Source organism: Artibeus jamaicensis, unplaced genomic scaffold, assembly GCF_021234435.1.
Source record: "Artibeus jamaicensis isolate MK-2021 breed Jamaican fruit bat unplaced genomic scaffold, CSHL_Jam_final scaffold_537, whole genome shotgun sequence".
NCBI lineage: Eukaryota > Metazoa > Chordata > Mammalia > Chiroptera > Phyllostomidae > Artibeus > Artibeus jamaicensis.
The window spans coordinates 28,624,887-28,642,773 of NW_026522047.1; the positions used below are offsets into that span (position 1 = coordinate 28,624,887).

Genomic DNA, 17,887 nt, shown 5'->3' on the forward strand with positions numbered 1-17,887 from the left:
CTCATAACATCATCTTTCTGATTCTCCAGGGACCTGCATCTTTCTCAAAAGAATATTGATCCCTTTTTACCTTAAAAATGTGGGATTTACCTAGTGTGATCACACTGCTCTATAAGCTTCATTCATGTACTAAATTTATTTAGATCTATTTATTATGGCAAAAACATGTGTATTCTAAATGTTGTCAAAAACTTGTTGAACCTGACATATATCATGAAGAGTGATATTGATCCTATATTGGCTGTGAGTATATAAGATGGGCCTAGAACATTTTGTTGTACTGGAAATCAAGGAAGCTCTTCAAAACTATCAGCACTCTGTTAAAAGACTCAGGAGTCAGTTTGGTGAGAATCACTTCAAATAAAGATAAGGCAGTTTGAACAATAATAACTGCAAAAGACTTAAATACAAAACATACTTTAAATCCATAATTTGTAATAATATTTTTCTTTTAAACAGTTGGTGCCAATGAAGGACACTAAAGGGCCAAGTTATTATATTAAAAACTGGTAAATGAAGCAAGGGAGACAAACGTATTCTTGTTTCTCCTATATGAAATACACTCAGAATAATAATTAATTAAGGGCGTTTTCTCTTTGAAAAGAGTCCAGCTAATACATGATGTATGAATATAGATTTAGAATTATAAGCACCTTGTAGCACCTAGTGAACTAATGCATCAAGGCAGCAATGATAACCAATGCTAACAGCACAAAGGGAGACAACTTAAAGTTATGTGTCTTCTACTGAGAATATTCTACCCCATCTAGGAAGAATTCACATCAGAAAGGTAAACCGGAATCTCATCAAGCTTCTTGATGAAAGTACAAATTTATTTATTTTTAATCCTCATTTGAGGATATGTCTATTGATTTGAGAGAGAGAGAGAGAGAGAGAGAACATCAATGTGAGAGAAACATTGGTCAGTTTTTTCCCATACATGTCCTGCCCAGAGATTGAACCTACAACCTAGGTATGAACCCTAACCGGGAATCAAATCTACAACCTTTTAGCATACAGGAGGAGTCTCTAACCAAATAAGCCTCCCAGCCAGGCCAAAATGACAAATTTATAAGAAATATATAGCAAAGAGTAATATGCTAAAACCATAATGTTGTAATCATCAAAATTCAAACAGTGAATAACTCTGCATTACATTATAAGAACCTTAAAAGATATCTTAACCAATTATAATATATGGACCTTACATTTATCCTGATTCAAGCAGAGTGTGAAAAAGTGGATGAAGATATTAATAAATTATTGTTGCTTATATATATGATAATATTGAGGTTATGTTTAAAACAAGAGGATTGCTTTTTTCAAAATATACACTGAAATATTTACAGGTAAAATGACATAATCTTAGATATTTGCTTCAAAATAACTGTGAAGGGCAGACAGAGATAAATAAAACAGAATTCCTCATATTTTTGTCATTAATAAAGCTGAGTTAACAGCCCTTGGGGGTCATTTATATTATCCTCTCTATTTTGTTATTTACAATATGTCATAGAGAACATTTAAAACAAATTACTTTTATTTCAATTTGGAGTTGAACTATAAACTGAATTTAAAGTGATTTTTTTTTTGGTAAAAAAACAAAATCGGTTTCCTCTATCCAGTTTTGTAACAAAAAATATAAGGAAGGATTTCTCAAAGGGAAAATTTAAACAGAGATAACATGCCATTGTAAAAAAAAAACCTGTTAGTGATAAAAACATCTTTTGCAAACGTCACAGATCACCTGTGATTTGCTGTAAGTAATAAATCTTTCCATGACACAGTTCAAATCCTTTTCTTGTTTTTCATCAGTGAAGATAGAACACGCAGCTGGTCTATCAATTCAACAGCTATATATGTGCTTGAAAACAGTTATTAAGTTTATCCAGTTCTCTTTCCAAGTAGGAAGAGAAGCTAATTTTCTAACCCTCTCCTACTGTCTAGGTTTTCCTTTTCCACATTCTATTCACTATGCAGCATTTTCTTGTCACTTCCTTAAAATTGTTATGGACGTGGCTGATGTTCTGTGTGCTCTCCATACAGTGTCACATTTACATGTCGGTTTCCTTTCTTCCAGACAATAAACTATTTTATTTCTTTGTTATTTAATTATGAAGTTTACCACACACTAAAATCAGTTTCAAGTGGTGATGTTCTTGACATTCTGTCCTATCTTTCAATATATGTTACAAGAATTTTAAATATAAATGACTATTTGTAAATGGGTTTTATCAAGTGATATTTCTAAACCTAATATTTATTGGCAGCTCATCTTGTCAGAGAAAATGATGTATAAAATCAATAAGAATTCATTTAAAGAAATGGCTGAGTTTCAGACTCATTTATTCTGTGTCAAAATAACTCAGTTGGTGTGAGTTCTGTTGTTAAAACTCTCAGAATTGATATTTTGTAACCTGTGAAACTGAAAAAAAGTAACATCCATCTATTGAGAAGCTAAACTGCTCAGTGTATATCAGACTTTGTGAATTTAGTTTTGTCAGAAGAAACTAAATAATAGTAAATCATGTCCCAAGGACTGCGGGCATACGTCACAAACTGCGAGTTGATCTGACTCACAGTTTGAAGAGACTGCTGGCTCATGTTGAGTAATCCATAGTCTTCCTTTTCTTCTTTTCTGTAATAGGAGCTAACCCTCTCAAACTCTGAGCTTGATCTCCTCATTCCCCATAACTAAGTTTTTTTTTAACTGTCCTATGACTTTAAAATGATCAGATCATTTTAAATTTTCAAAATCACTGAAAATGCATGTTATAACTATTAGGGTAAGAGGAAATTCTTAAAATATAACATGAACTCATGATCTTGGGGTCCTGGTGCCACATTCTAATTAGGGGAGTAAGTATTAGTAGACAGACATTTCTTTCTCTTTCACACTCACTGGCACAGAAGCATCTTTGTAAATACAGTTCATCCCTTAATCCAGAATGTAAACATGCATGGACTATGGGAGTTCTTCATGAACATTTGGCTTATTTAAAGCTAATGGCAGGTATTGATCATTCGTCACTAATGTTTGTACTACTGTATCAAGATATTTGAGTGATTATTACTGATTTCTTAGTACTGACTTACTTAGAACAAAGAAACCTTAAAATGCACAGTTGCTTATGTATAATAGAAAAAAATCCAGAAAATCCACTATTCCTCCTAATAATTGCATTTAAAGTATGTTCTAAAACAACCTCAAGAATATTACAATGGTTTAAAAGTAACCTGTAAGTTCTCAGACATTTGGGTAAAATACACAGTTGCTAAAGTATCGTTGAACTGCATTACCTCCCCAGGTTCCTAATTTTTACTAGAATAGTTATAGCTGTAGAACCTATTTTAATATCCATAAAACTCTCTGGAAGTATTGGTAGCATTATTTCGGTCTCATTTTGAGCTAGTGTTAATACAACTGTGAGAGGTTTTATAGAAAATCCATCAGCCTAAAAACAGATGCAGTCCAAATGTCTTGGTTTGGACATTAATGGGTAGAATTAAAAAATGATCACTGCAGATAGGTATATTTCATTCAGACCATGTCTTTCTTCTTAAAAATATTTTCTTTGTTCCGTTTAAAATTCACTGCCTTATTCATCTTTCAGGCACAGAAGTTAATATTCATGATCACTAAATCATGGCAGTATGCCTAGGCCAGATTAGATTAACATATATTTCCCTCATTTACATTCCCAGGAACATCTGAAAAAATTATCATATGGAAGAATTTTTATTCTGTGCATGATGTCTTCTTGGAACTGGAATCAAAGTGTTTCCTTTTAAGAAAAGAGTGTGGCTCAAAGTCAAAACTGAGACATGAACACATAAACCATTGGTTCTGGTTTTACCTACTGTCTATAGAAGTGTACTACCTGATCTTACTAACATTAAACTGATAAATAAAAGACACATTTTGATTAAGTCCTCATTTGAATTTGTACATGTGCACAGAATTATTCAAAAAGATAATTCTATATTTAAAGCATTAACATAGGTAACCCCATTACTCTACCATTCAAAATGTATTGGAGATTGATCTACTAACTCGCTATAGAGGAATAACATGCTCTTTTGGAAAGAGCACTGGGTCATGAAGTATTCCCGGGCCACTGCCACTTGGCTTGGATAATGAGAAGACACCAGCCATCCTAAAAGGTCACAGGGCACCTAATGAACAGTTGCAGCCCTTCTCTCACCAGTGAACTTGAGAGAGTCAAAGATGATCTGTAGAAAGATTAGCAGACATCTTTGTCCTGTTTTGTTTACAACTGGATGCACTCTCCTGGACCTGTGGCTCAGCACTTGGATGAATAGTTGGATGCAGGAAAAGACTAATTATTAAGAGCAGCGCAACAAAGAAACAGAAACATTTTAAGTATTTTTCATCTAATTCATATTCAGGAAAGAATGTTGGAGAGCCATTTTCATGCTGGGCTTCTTTTGAACATTTTCAACTGTTCAAAAGAAGATCAGTTTAGACTCTCAGAAAAGTAAAAGTTATTCAACAATGAAAAGAAATGTAAAAAAAAACCCATATAATTCCAGAAGTGGAGAACAGACCAAATCAGTTGAAACTGCAGCCCTTAGGGATGGGAGCTGAGAGGTGGAATCATGGAATCTATTTTTGAAAGTGTACGTACTATGAATACAGGGAACACAGGTAGATGCCTTGTCCATCACGCAACATTGAGATGAGAAGGTGCCCCCCCTGCCGTGTAAAACAAATGGCTTAGGGACCAAAGGAAAGATGTGATGAGTGCCTAAATAAACTTTTATAAGTGAATTTCAATGGCAAAGCTAAAATTAAGATAATGATAAGAAAAAATCGCATAGCAAAAAATCCCATTTCCACGGGTCAGGTAAAATACTACATGAAGGTCAAATCTTAAGCCACTGTTTTCAGACTTCCGCACTTATCTCTAAAAATAGTTTCAGATGAAAGGCCAGCGTAATACTCTTCATATTAAAACATGAGCAGCTATTTGATAAAAACTTGAAAATGTATCCCCAGGTAGGTCATTTTTATTATAATTCTAATGTTCTCTCAACAATGCACTTGAACTCAAATCAATTTGTGTAATACAATGACTGGAGATTATCTCACCAAATTTCATTTAATAATTCTAAAGTATTAACAAAATCACTTTAAATGCCTCAGGTTCTTTTCACAATTACATATTATAAATTCATACATCTTACCAGATCATTTCCCAGAGCTTTCTTTGGTCTCTCTCCTCAAATACTAGAGTTTCTCTTTTTCTATTTATGTCAGCTGTTGTCTATTTAAATTCTCTCAAAAGTTCTGTTTCAACTAAAGGGCACAGCGAGGACAAAGTATGTCCCTAATGTAAAAATGTCACCTTCAACTTTGTGAAACAATAAAGGGACTTCATCTTCAGATCCTTTGATTTAGCAGGCAAGATTCTGGTTCTAATATCATCTCAAACCAAAAATACACAGAGGCTAAGCTCATTCCTTCATTACCACTATTGATTGGATATCAACTCTGTGCCAGCATTACCGTAAGCACTGTGTGCACAGTTAGGAAGTGTATACCAGTGTCCTGTGTGCTGCCTGGGCATCGCCTTCCTGGGGCTTTGAGCCAGATCTTACAGAAAAAGCATAATGCTTAGCCTGTGTGAATAGAACAGTCCCCGGAACATAGTAGAAGATTAATAGCACTTCTTGGGTCAAAGAATAAACATCATTATTAATTATGAATTATAATAAGCACTATGTAGGAAAAGAAGAGATTGCTTTGAAGGAGAATAACAGTATGAAATGCATCTCTGTATAAATGCTATATAAACAGACATGAAGAAGGAGAAAGAATTAGAGATATGTGCAGAGATTTGAGGTGAAAGAGTCTGGTGCATCTGAGAAGCAAAAGAAAGTTAGATGGATTTGGCTTAGAGAGTGAGTGGGCGGGACAGTAGGGTAAATTGTCAGGAACCAGGTACTACAAGATCTTAAAGTCACTGAAGTGTTTTAAGCAAGGGGCGATGTGGTCAGAGAGGCATTTAAAAGCATTTTAAAATTCTGGCTATTTTGTGGAGCTGAATTAGGAAAAAAACAAGTGTGGAAATGGAGAGACAGGAGAACGAACACATAACAGTGTTATGTGTTTCACTGTTATGACTCCAGACAGTGGCCTGGTCTGGAGTCACAACAATGAAAAAGAACAGCGTCTAGAGATAAAATATGTTTTGGAGGAAATCACATCAAAGGATGCAAAAGTGAAGGAGGAACTGGGAAAACTACCAATGTCAGGCTAGTTTTGTCAACATAACAGGGTCCTTGAGGAATCTGCAGAGAGCAAGAGGAAAGGCCAGGATTGGGCTCAGTCTTAAAAGCCCTTATATCACACTAATAAAAAGTGTGGTTGGGGATTATCCAGCACGTTGCATTCTGTATTCACATTAAATAGTTCTGTCTTTTAGTTTTCCATTTCCCATGGGAAGAACAAAGCTCTCCCTTCTCAAAGTCCAGGAAGAAAGCTGTTGACAAGGCAAACTTTTCCGCTTCTATAGTGCTGACTCATTTTTCCACTTTGTGTTCTCATCGTCAGGGCTGGGAGGACGGGGCAGAGAACCAGACACCTAGCCCGAGCACTCCTGACTCAGGCCCCCTGCCGCAGATGACGACAAAGTGATCAATGGAGAATTGACGGAGAGCTGGCTCCCTTCTTGTCTGCCCTTGCCAGTTAACAGGGTATCCCATCTTGGTCAAAACAGGCTGCTGCTTTTCATTTGAACCTTTAAATATTTTAGGGAGCAAGCTGCTGAAGAAGAGCGCTTAGGTACTCATACAGCGATGCTTCTTAACCCTTTCCAGTTTGGTTATTATGGTTACTATTTCTAAAAATTACATAAATGAACATTCTGTAGAATGTTCATATGATTTTAGGAAGTATACAGACCCACTGAAGCTAAATTGTGGACCCAGGAATGGTTAAGCCATCTGGGATTCTATAACACGTAAATACTAAATTTCTGCTAGTAGTGAACTTCTCAACAACAGACGTGAAAAACACAGGGAAGAACCACCCCCCTCCAGAAGTTGTGTAATTAGCCAATACCTACCCAATTGACAGGATAGTCAAGAACATCTCATCATAAACAATCAGATAGAATTGTGAAAAAACCACAGGTCTGGTTCAGCGGGACACCAGGTGGGAGGATCACGAGCAAGTCCTTTAACTTCTCTGAGGTTCAGTGACCTCATTTTAAAGCAAGGTTAATAATAATTAGACCTGCCTGGTAAAACTTTTCTATGTGGAAATATTTAATATCTATGAGTTTCTGTAGAAGTTCTTATTTATGTGTGAATTCAAATTTCACTGAAGTCAATTTTCAAGGCATCCACTTTACTGACCTTGAGCTGGTAATCCAGTCACCGTGGAGCCTTCACTGCTGATGCCAGAGGGGCTTCCTATGTTACAGCTAGGCATTGGGCTGACACAGTCTATATCTGTAAATCGTACATTCACAATTGTTTTGTTTTCTCTCTAAATATGTTACCCAGGTTTCAAACTGTATTTTTTATTTACACAACAAAATTAAACCATGCAGCTCTTGGACTTTAATGCAGCTCTTGGACTATGGAGCTCTCTGACATCAGATACGAGTGCCAAGTGTAGGCACTGGATTTGAACCAATATCAAGAGATAGAGAAGTTTTCACCTACCTCTGTCACTGTCATAGAGGTACGCAAACTTGTCCCACTGATAGTATTCAATCAAGCTAAGAAGGGCTCCTTTGAGGTCAGGTCTCATTTGAATGACGAAGGGGTGCGTGCCATCAGTTGGGAAGCTGGGCGTGATGAAGGACACATGGAGCGTCCCACAAAACGATGTGATGGTGTTTACAGACTTCTTGTCATAAAATCCAAAAATAGCATAGACTCCTCTCGAAAACTGGGAGCAGACTAGAAGAAGAGGGAAAACAGAAAGGATAAATCATTGTAATCTGTGTACAATCATTGATTTGCTTGAAACATAATGCCCTTTTATACAAAATACAAAATAACAAATCTAAAGAAACATAGAGTTTATATCAATGATCCAGGAACTACATGAGCACTTATTTACTTAGCACTCTTAAGAAATTCAAAGAATTAAGCCCTGGCTGGTGTAGCTCAGTGGACTGAGCACAGGCCTGCAAACAAGAGGATCAATGGGTTTGATCCCCAGTCAGGGCACATGCCTGGGTTGCAGGCCAGCTCCCAGCAGGAGACGCATGGGAGGCAACCACACATTGATATTTCTCCCTCTCTCCTTCCCTTCCCCTCTAAAGATAAATAAATAAAATCTTAAAAAAAGAAATTCAAATAATTATATAGCATTTGAATAATAATTCTAGGCTTATGAAAATATCTACATTATTTTTTAACAAACGATGTGAGTATAAACATATTTTAGGACCATCCCATTAAAAAAAGAGTACAAGTAATCATTAGTTATAAGAACAAACCAGTTACCTGGGGTTTATACACATTCACAACGGCTCATTCCCTATAATATTGATTCTTTCAGAAGGCTTTATTGTGTTAGTGATGTGTTTATTCTAGAAGGTCAGTGTGCTTACGAAGAGTTCTACTGATGAGCCAAACTTCTTTAGGAGAAAATGGATACGAGGCTCACCACCCATAGTCCTGTCACCCGAAGGAAACCTGCCTCTCACCCGGTGTCACTCAGTCGAGTAGCAATTAAGTGAAGTTCAGAACACTTAGTTTTTATCTTTGCCATGGACTTAAGTTATTCCAAATGTTCTACCCCATACAGAACAAAGAATATTATATTAGCAACATATTTCAGCTTAGGACCATTGTTCTTAAAAATATATATGTATTCGCTTAAATATGAAAGTCCCCGTTGTTCACATGACCACTTATCCTGTAATACTATTGGTATTTCAGTGAATGGCCTATGACACCACCTTCCCCACTTCCTGGAGTCAGACCATCCCTAAGTATTGCTCCTTCTAATAACCAAATGTACTCAAACGTGGTCCATTCCTATTTCTACTCTAATCATCCTAGTTCACTATCACATGTATTTGCATTGTGCTTGCTTTGTGCCTAGCATGTTCTCTGGTGCATTAGCTCATTTGTCTCTGATGATAACCCTTGAGGTGGGAACTCATTATTCCTAAATTACTGATGGGAAAATTGACACACAGAGCAACTAAGATGTACCCAAGCTCTCCGAGCTGGGCAGGGAGTGATGCTGTGTTCCAACCCAGGCCACCTGGATTCAGAGGCCATGTTCTTAACTGATGGACAGTCCCACTCTTCTCACTCAGGTTACAGGAATACCAGCCAAACTCTCCTCCTTCATCCAGTTGTGCTCCTTCCATTCTGTTCCTCACAATGTTCAAAATAATTTTCATAACACGAATTTGAACATATCTCTCTGAGAAGTAGGGAGTACTTTTTTAAAAAATTTAATTATTTAATTATTTTTTAACTACAGTATTCTGTCTTTTACTCCCATCCAGCCCACCCCCCTGTGCCCCCCACCTCCCTCCCATTTCCACCCTCCTTAGTTGTTGTCCATGTGTCCTTCCTTTATACTAGTTCCTGTAAATCCTTCCCCTTTTTTCCATGAAATTCCTTCCCCTCCCCTCTCCCCAGGGTTGCTGTCCCCCTGTTCTCGATGTCAGTGTCATTGTTTTTATTTTGCTTGCTTGTTTGTTTTGTTGTTTAGCTTCCTGTTAATGGTTGGATTATATGGTATTTGTCTTTCACTGCCTGGCTTATTTCACTCAGCATAATGCTTTCCAGTTCCATCCAAGCTGTTGCAAAGGGTAGGAGCTCCTTCTTTCTCTCTGCTGCATAGAATTCCATTGTGTATATGTACCACAATTTTTTGATCCATTCATTTACTGACGGGCACCTAGGTTGCTTCCAGTTCTTGGCTATTGTAAATTGTGCTGCTATGAACATTGGGGTGCATAGGTTCTTTGAAATTGTTTTAGGATTCTTAGGATATAGTCCCAGCAATGGAATTGCTGGGTCATAAGGCAGGCCCATTTTTCATTTTCTTAGAAAATTCGATACTGTTTTCCATAATGGTTGTACCAGTCTGCATTCCCACCAACAGTGAACTAGGGACCCCTTTTCCCCACAACCTCTCCAACATTTGTTATTCATTGCTTTGTTTATGATGGCCATTCTGACTGGTGTAAGGTGGCATCTCATTGCGGTTTTAATTTGCATCTCTCTGATAGCTAGTAATATTGAGCATCTTTTCATGTGTCTCTGGATCCTCTGTATGTCCTCCTTGGAGAAGTGTCTGTTTGAGTCCTTTTCCCATTTTTTTAATTGGGTTATTTGTCTTCTTAGAGTGGAGTCGTGTAAGTTCTTTGTATATTTTGGAGATTAAACCCTTGTCTGAGGTATCATTGGCAAACATGTTTTCCCATACAGTTGGTTGTCTTTTTATTTTAATACTATTTTCTTTAGCCATGCAGAAGCTTTTTCTTTTGATGAGATCCCGTTTGTTTATTCTTTCCTTTATGTCCCTTGCTCACTTTGTCCAAACTGATTCCCTGCAGTGCCCTATAGAAGTGATCCACAGTGTTGAAGGCCTCCTTTTCAAGTCAGCCACATAGCTCTGAGTCAATAAATTGCTGATATTTTTTAATGTCAAGAGTCATTTCAGTTTAAGAAATAGAAATCAGTTATCCATGAACATAATCTAATAACCCGGAGCCTAATACTAAATATCCTTTTAAATTAATTAACCCCCTTTAAAGGATAGGACCAATATTATCTTATTACATTTTACTTCTTTCATAAAAATAAATTTGCTCTATAATTATGAAGTATGTAAAAATAAATTTACTTAATAAATTAGAGCCCTGCTAGAATATATACAGATTCTAGTAATCAATTTGCAGACAATGAATAAGTAATAGGCAGTAATTTTAGCAACTATTATATGATATAAAAAAAAAGGAAAGCAAGATTGGCTATTTGTTTGAGTGTAAACATTAAATATTTACTAATCTTCCCATTTCAAATATTCTCATTTCCATTTAAATATTTACTAATCTTCAAGCAATTTCTGCCTTTCTAATACAAGTTTTCTGGGATTTCTAGGTTACATCTGTGTAATCTGTCAATTGAAATCTCCTTTATTACCAGTCTTCTATAGAATGGTATCCGGTATGTCAGGAAACTGAATTTGATTCTTTACCTTTATTTCACACTTTCACATAAAGCAAAGGTGACATTCCTGCCTCTTATTCATGTTTATACTTTCGTCTTTGACTGAGTACAGAAGTTGAAAATAACCTTTAATGTGTTTGACTATGCTTATTTTTCAGGTACACAAAAATGTCCTTTTGTTGTTAAAACCTTCCTAGGTAAATTTTGTGGTGGTTTCTTTTTTTTTAATTTTTAAAATTTAATTATTTTTCAACTACAGTATTCTGTCTTTTACTCCCATCCCAGCCCTTATTTTATATACAGATATGCATATTGATGTATATATCTTAAATCATAAGTTTGTTCAGAAATTGATGACTCTATATGACACATAAGAGTTGGAAATTACTATAAAATTCTCTCTGGGCCTATTTTATTTCATTTCCTGCAGTGTTAGTTTGTCATCTAAATAGTATAGTAATATCAGGCAAAGTGATTTATCAATAAGACCTCTTCTCATCTTAAGGAAAATAGCTTCTGTGATAGGAAAAGCAGCCACAGCATCAGCAAAATGCTTGATAACGGATGCCACAGTCTGAACGCATAAGGAGCCATACCTTTCATTTTCCATTTGTTTTAGACTCTGGACTGAGTTGTCAAGGGGCCTGCTGGTTCTCATGGCCATCTGGAAACATCTGGCTCTGGCCCAACAGGCACAAGCTGTACAAAACTTCGTAAGAGATTACAATTCACCTAACTTACAAGGCACTTTTTTCCCAGGCAATTCAGCCGATTCTCCAATGAACATAATTTTACAACAAGATCCCTTCTCTACTGACTATCCCTGGTTTCCCTCAACCTTCTTTCTTTATCTCTTCATGGCACATGTTCACTTGTTTATTTGTCTATATCCTCTAGTTTTCTAGATATTTCTTTTTTAATGTCCCTTTCTACACATCCAATGAACTGCCATTTGGTCAAAATTGCCCACGTCCCTCTTTACCTTCAGTCAGTCACTGCCTCTGTCCCCAACCACGACAAGAACATCACTGTGACTTGCTCTCAGGGAATGCTGACCTGAGTAGAGGTATTCATTCCATTCACCCACTTTGCAGCATCCATCCCAAGGCCAACAGCTCGCCGCTATACTTCTCACACACTAGCCCCCCCCCCCCCCCCCCCCCCCCCAGTGTTCAGGAGTGTTTCTGCATGCTGATACTGAAGTTCTCAATACAACAGACACTTGGCACTGTTGACATGATACACAAGGACATTGGTGGCACTTCTTTGAATTTACTCCTCAATTGAGTAGAAATAAAAATTTCTCATGTTGTTCTCTACCTTATTCTCCAAGAATGCCTCCAAAATTTAAAACCATTTTCCTAATCTACGTTCATCCTCCAAGAAGGAAAAGTTACTATCAAATGAGTTAAATAATACCAATGCTTTATATGTAGTCTTTTTTTTTTTCCTACATCAACTCCTGAAGCAGAGGAAAGGGCAGAAAAGCTCTCACATTTACCTCTGGCTTCCCAACCCGTACAATTACCCTATGAGAGACACTGTCATGAATTACTGAATAATTATGTTGATTAATATTAGAATTGAAGTTATGTCTCAAGATTCAAAACTAATGGCAAAGTGTAGATAAAGATACTCTCACTGAGTTCTACTTTAATTGAATATTTAATATCAACTTTGAGAAACTCAGCAAAGAGAAGTCCTTTTAAAAGACACTCTAGGTCAAACTGCAGAGAAGATAATCTCCTGGGTACAAGTAACTTGCTGATTATTCCACTTTTTATTGTAAGCCCAGATGAAATAAGCCAATAACAGTGCTGATGATGCATCCAATGTGCATCTCTTTCTCTTGGGTCTTTCTGCTCATTGGTGCTGCTCATGTAGCACCCTCCGTATAATCTAGAGAATCCGGCATGGTTATTTAATAGAAAGGCATGGAAGAACAAGGCATGACATATTTAATTTTATATTTTTTATATTTATAAATTGCCATTCCCTTCAGTGAAATGGTATAGGCTGCTTCATACACAGGAATGGAAGCAGCTCCTTTGCAGCTTTTGCAGTCTGGCAAAAGCTGCACCACCAAGCAACCCTGACTTCAAAATATGGAGACCACAGAAAATCTCCTCCCATCATGAAACTTCTGACATGAGCTCCTTCTCAACTTTGACCCTGATTTTACTATTGACATTTCCTAATTATTCGTCAGTTATGATCTCCTAGTCACTAAATCTAATGATCTTTTTTGTCAGATAAGGTTTCTTAGCTTCTTTGAATTTATTAATCAAACAATAATAAATTGAAGTACCCTCTCTCTACTGCTAGTAGCTTTTCCTCTTTCAACTCCTTCTATCTATTGCTGACAAGTAAAATCATACCATGTCGATACTTTTCTTCTCCCTCTGATTACCTTTAACGATCTTATTTTTTACATCTTAAATTAAAAAGGCATTCTCTTTTTTATTATATTTTTCCATATCATTTAGTCCCCTTATACCCCCTTCCTCCCAGCAATCACCATACTGTTACAATAAAATGTTTTTAATGTAAAAAGTCATTACATTACAGGTCCTCTCCAAGGACCTGTCTTGCAGTTGTTTTTCTTCTCACTTTACACTGTCTCATAGTGGTCTCATCCCTTTTAACATGAGCAGGTTTGACTTGTTATGCATGTTTCCCAAAAGTTCACTGTCACCTTAGTTATCTCCCAAGCATGGTGCTGGCTTTAGAAAACGCCACAACAAACAGTCAATTCCTAGCTGGGGTTGATAGATTCATTCTCCCACCTTCCGGGGTCACTCACTAGAAAATGTCTACTGCCATATCATTCCAACTAATTTCCATAAAAACAAGGAGGGAAAACCCTGAAAATATTATCCTACAAATCACATCTTCGTATTGATTTTTTTCCTTTTAGCTTATGGCATCATAACTCTAGCAATCATTGATTTTATAATTATTTTTCAGAATAAGTAATTCATTATTCTCCCTTGTTCTGCTCACACCCTCTATAACCATCTCTGTTTTATTCTACTTTATTCATTCCAGTATTTGGGGGAACTTACTATTTCTGTTTTAAGTGTTGGGGACACACTTAAGAGTGGCAGATAAGGTCCCTACTTACGTGAAGCTTGCATAGCATACTTCTTAAGTGCTTCTTGTATTGGTACCTTTATTTCCTTTCTCCTTTGTCCTGCCAAGGTAAACTAGCCCCCACCTCCTCTCTCCCCTTCCTTCAATTTATACTCCTGTGTTAGTCTTCCTAAAGCAGAGAACATAAAAGGCATTCTCCAAGGATCTGTCTTCCAATTGTTCTTCTTTTTTTTTTTTTACAATCCACCTCTTAGTGTTCTCATCACTTTTTACAAGTTCAAATTCAAATTTTGTGAAAATGTGTCCCTAACACGAAACTTCACTTCAGTTGTCTCCCTTTGCCTATTTTTTACTGAGAAAATATATACTGTAAATATATTATGTACATAATTATGTAGGAAATATAACGTATATATACTTTATACTTTATGGTATAAATTTACTAGATATACTATGTGGTACAAATACTGTAAATATACCACATGTGACTAAGTTTCAAGTCATGTGTTTTTATATTTCATATCATTTCCTTGCAAGTGTGGTTTGTAATTAGAATGCTTCATTCTTCCAAGACCAGAAGTGTGAGTTTTCTAGAATAAAAAATAAAAATTAGAAGTGTATAAAATATCACTGTTTTTACATTGTCTGAAAGCCTGTAACTTTAACATCAACTATTAAATAGAACAGATAAGTTGTTATTCTGTATTTAAGGATCTTGGGACGCTGTCATTTGGTGTAACAGGAGCAGAGGCTAAAAGTGAGGGCAACCAGAGACTGAACTCTGGCATGGCTCTTGTCTAGTCGTAATGGGTTGGGCAAGTGCCTTTATTTTACTCTTTCTCAGCTTAATCATGTGTAAAGAGGGTAATAATATTACTTACCTACCTCACTGGGATGGGCAGTATTAAAGAAAAAAATAGTTGAAACAGTGTTGGCAACTAGTAAGCCCCACATAAACCTCTCATGACCTTCCTTTTTATATTCTATGTTCTAATCCATATTGATATTAAATAATCTTGCACCAGCATTTTACTCATCATTTTCCTTTAGTATAAAATTCCTCAATTCCACGGGACAAGTGTTCGTGTGTTAAAATCACACACATCTTTTCAGAATATGAAAGTCATCCTGACTTCTTCCCTTCCTTTATCCCCAGCTTACAAATTGTCACCAAATATGCTCATTTGACCTCTCAAATCTGAACTCTCTAGCTCTGCTGACATTTCTTTAATATGACCTTTAAATATTTATTGACTGAATTGCTGCCACCTCCCCCAAAACCCTCTTTGTAATAAATCTCTTCCCTATCATGACAGATTTACCCCTCCTGATTAAAATCTATCAATATCTTCCCATTGCTTAGAGAATAATATACATGATGGTGCTCAGATGGTATCTTTCGGTGTGGTCTGAGTTACATGCCTCTCCTACATGGGAAAGCAATGTGCTTTTCTGCATTGTAGCCTGAGTTATAATTGTCTTGCTTTGCCCTCTCTGAGCTCACCGAAAGCAGAGAATGAAGTGCTATTTATCTCTAAGTGCATAGCCTATCACACAGTTGGCACAGAGCGTGACACTTGATAAATGTCATGCAATAAAATACCAATTCTTCCATGAAGGGTGCCTGGCTTCCTCTCAACTGAATAGGACTTGCCCTGATTCTAAACGCCATCAGCATCTGCCTTTACCTTCCTCGGGGCCTGCAGTGCCATATCTGTGATTATGTGTGCACGTGAATGTGTGAGTGTGTGCATGTGTGTATGGGGGTGTGACCTCCGGGACAGCAGGGGCCAGTGAAAAAAGACAATTAGGATGCCTGAACTGGAAGCCCAGCACTATTCTTTCCTGGCCATCTGGTGTAAGAGGCACTGGCCTTGAACCTCAGTTTCCTAATCTGTTGAATGAGGGTTTTAATTCCTATCCTGCCTATCTGAGAGAAATGCTTTAGATTTTAAATGATATAATATAGAGAGAAGTACTGGGGAAATATGAATCATTAAATAAATGTGTTAATGACAAGAACTCCAGCTATAACAATTTATGTATTCTCTGCAATACCCAATTTAGGCATTTTTCACACATACGTTATTAAATATTTGTTGAATGACTACATGATCTGAACCAATTGTATACACAAAATATAAAACAGGTTCTTATGATAAGTTTCATTTCTGTTGATACTGGAGTACTTCTGAAATAAAGTCATAACAGCATTTTCCTTTTAACTTTCATACTGAGAAATAACTAGCGTTAGTTTAAAATTACCTGTGCAATTTAGTCTATTCTCATAATAGGAAAAAAAATCACAGTCTTTACTATGAGGAGGCAATCTTTGGAATGTTTGTGAAGTATTATTATTTTAAGCCTTCACAATGTATTTTATGTGTGGAAAGATTGTACCAAGAGAAGTGAAGCTAAATCAATACATAGCACAGCAGGGCACAGTCGGAAAGCTAAATGGAAGAGGAGACTTTTTTGTCTAGGTTACGTGTCCAATAATGCATATTCGATGTGAAAATACTCCCAGGTGTTTTTACCATCTCAAATGTCCCATTTCTTTAATTCAATGAAATTTTTCAAGCCTGAAAACTTTCATAAGCAACAATTATTTCTTTCTTTAAAAATGTAATTGTTATAACCTATGGTACATGTAACATTTGGTTTCCCTGTAAGAACATGGGAGAATGTTAAAAATGGAGCTATAATTCTTTTTATTCATGGAATATTTAGATAAATACAATATGCTGTTCTCACAATGAAAAGGAGTAAAACTACCTACTTTTCATTAATAGGATTATATTCTAAAGTTGTATTGTACTAGGTCACCTTTTCTTCTTATCAGATGAGAAGGGCTTCCCACTCAAGAGCTGACATGACAGCTTAGCACCTCTTACAAAACTCTTACCTCTTTAAAAGTCTTCCCTTTGCTCTGCTTCTGTTCCTCGGAGCCCAGCACTGTTCCTAGCATAGACACTCAGTATGTAGCTATTGAACAACACACCAAATGATTCAAAGAAAACGTGAAGAGTAATAAACATTCACCACAAATGACTTTTCCTATAAATTGCCTCACTGATGATTTTCCATATAGCCCTGCCACAAATCTTTAGTGTGATAAATTACTTCTCCTCTTTTGCATACATTTTGATCCCATTTTTTATACAAATACTAAATATGATGCATCATCCCTCAGTAGAAGACAATGAAGTTGTAGCAATACATTTTTCTTTCTCTCTCACAAACATTTATCCTTCCTGACCTTTGTGTTATGTTTGCTGAGTGAGGTGAAATGTCGCAAGTTTATTGCTCTTGCCCATATTATATGCAGCTTAAAAAAATCTATAACATTTATGCTGGCTTCATTCATCATCCCGGAAAGCAGGCAATAGTAGAACAGGCAGTAATAGGCAATAACTCTCATGTGAATTTTAATGATGTGTTCTGGACACGTACATGAAAGAGAATCACCTCCGTTTATACAAGATTTTATTTCACAAGATAGTCCTATTCTTCATCCCTCGGTCATGGATTTCCTCCTCATAAATACACATAGTTCTACCCCTTCAAATTCTGGCTCGATTTGTGCTCTGTGTAAGTTCTGGGCACTGCGGGC

The 17,887-nt window shown here is 36.5% G+C and overlaps 1 protein-coding gene across 2 annotated transcripts in view; it reads right to left on the reverse strand.

The window, feature by feature from the left end:
• Nucleotides 1-17,887, reverse strand: part of GRIA2 (glutamate ionotropic receptor AMPA type subunit 2) — a 124,754-nt gene that overhangs the window by 49,404 nt on the left and 57,463 nt on the right. For both annotated transcript variants that reach the window (XM_053658092.1, XM_037125739.2), the window contains exon 3: nucleotides 7,696-7,935. In XM_053658092.1, the coding sequence (XP_053514067.1) occupies nucleotides 7,696-7,935 (240 nt within the window). The remainder of the gene's footprint in view (nucleotides 1-7,695; nucleotides 7,936-17,887) is intronic.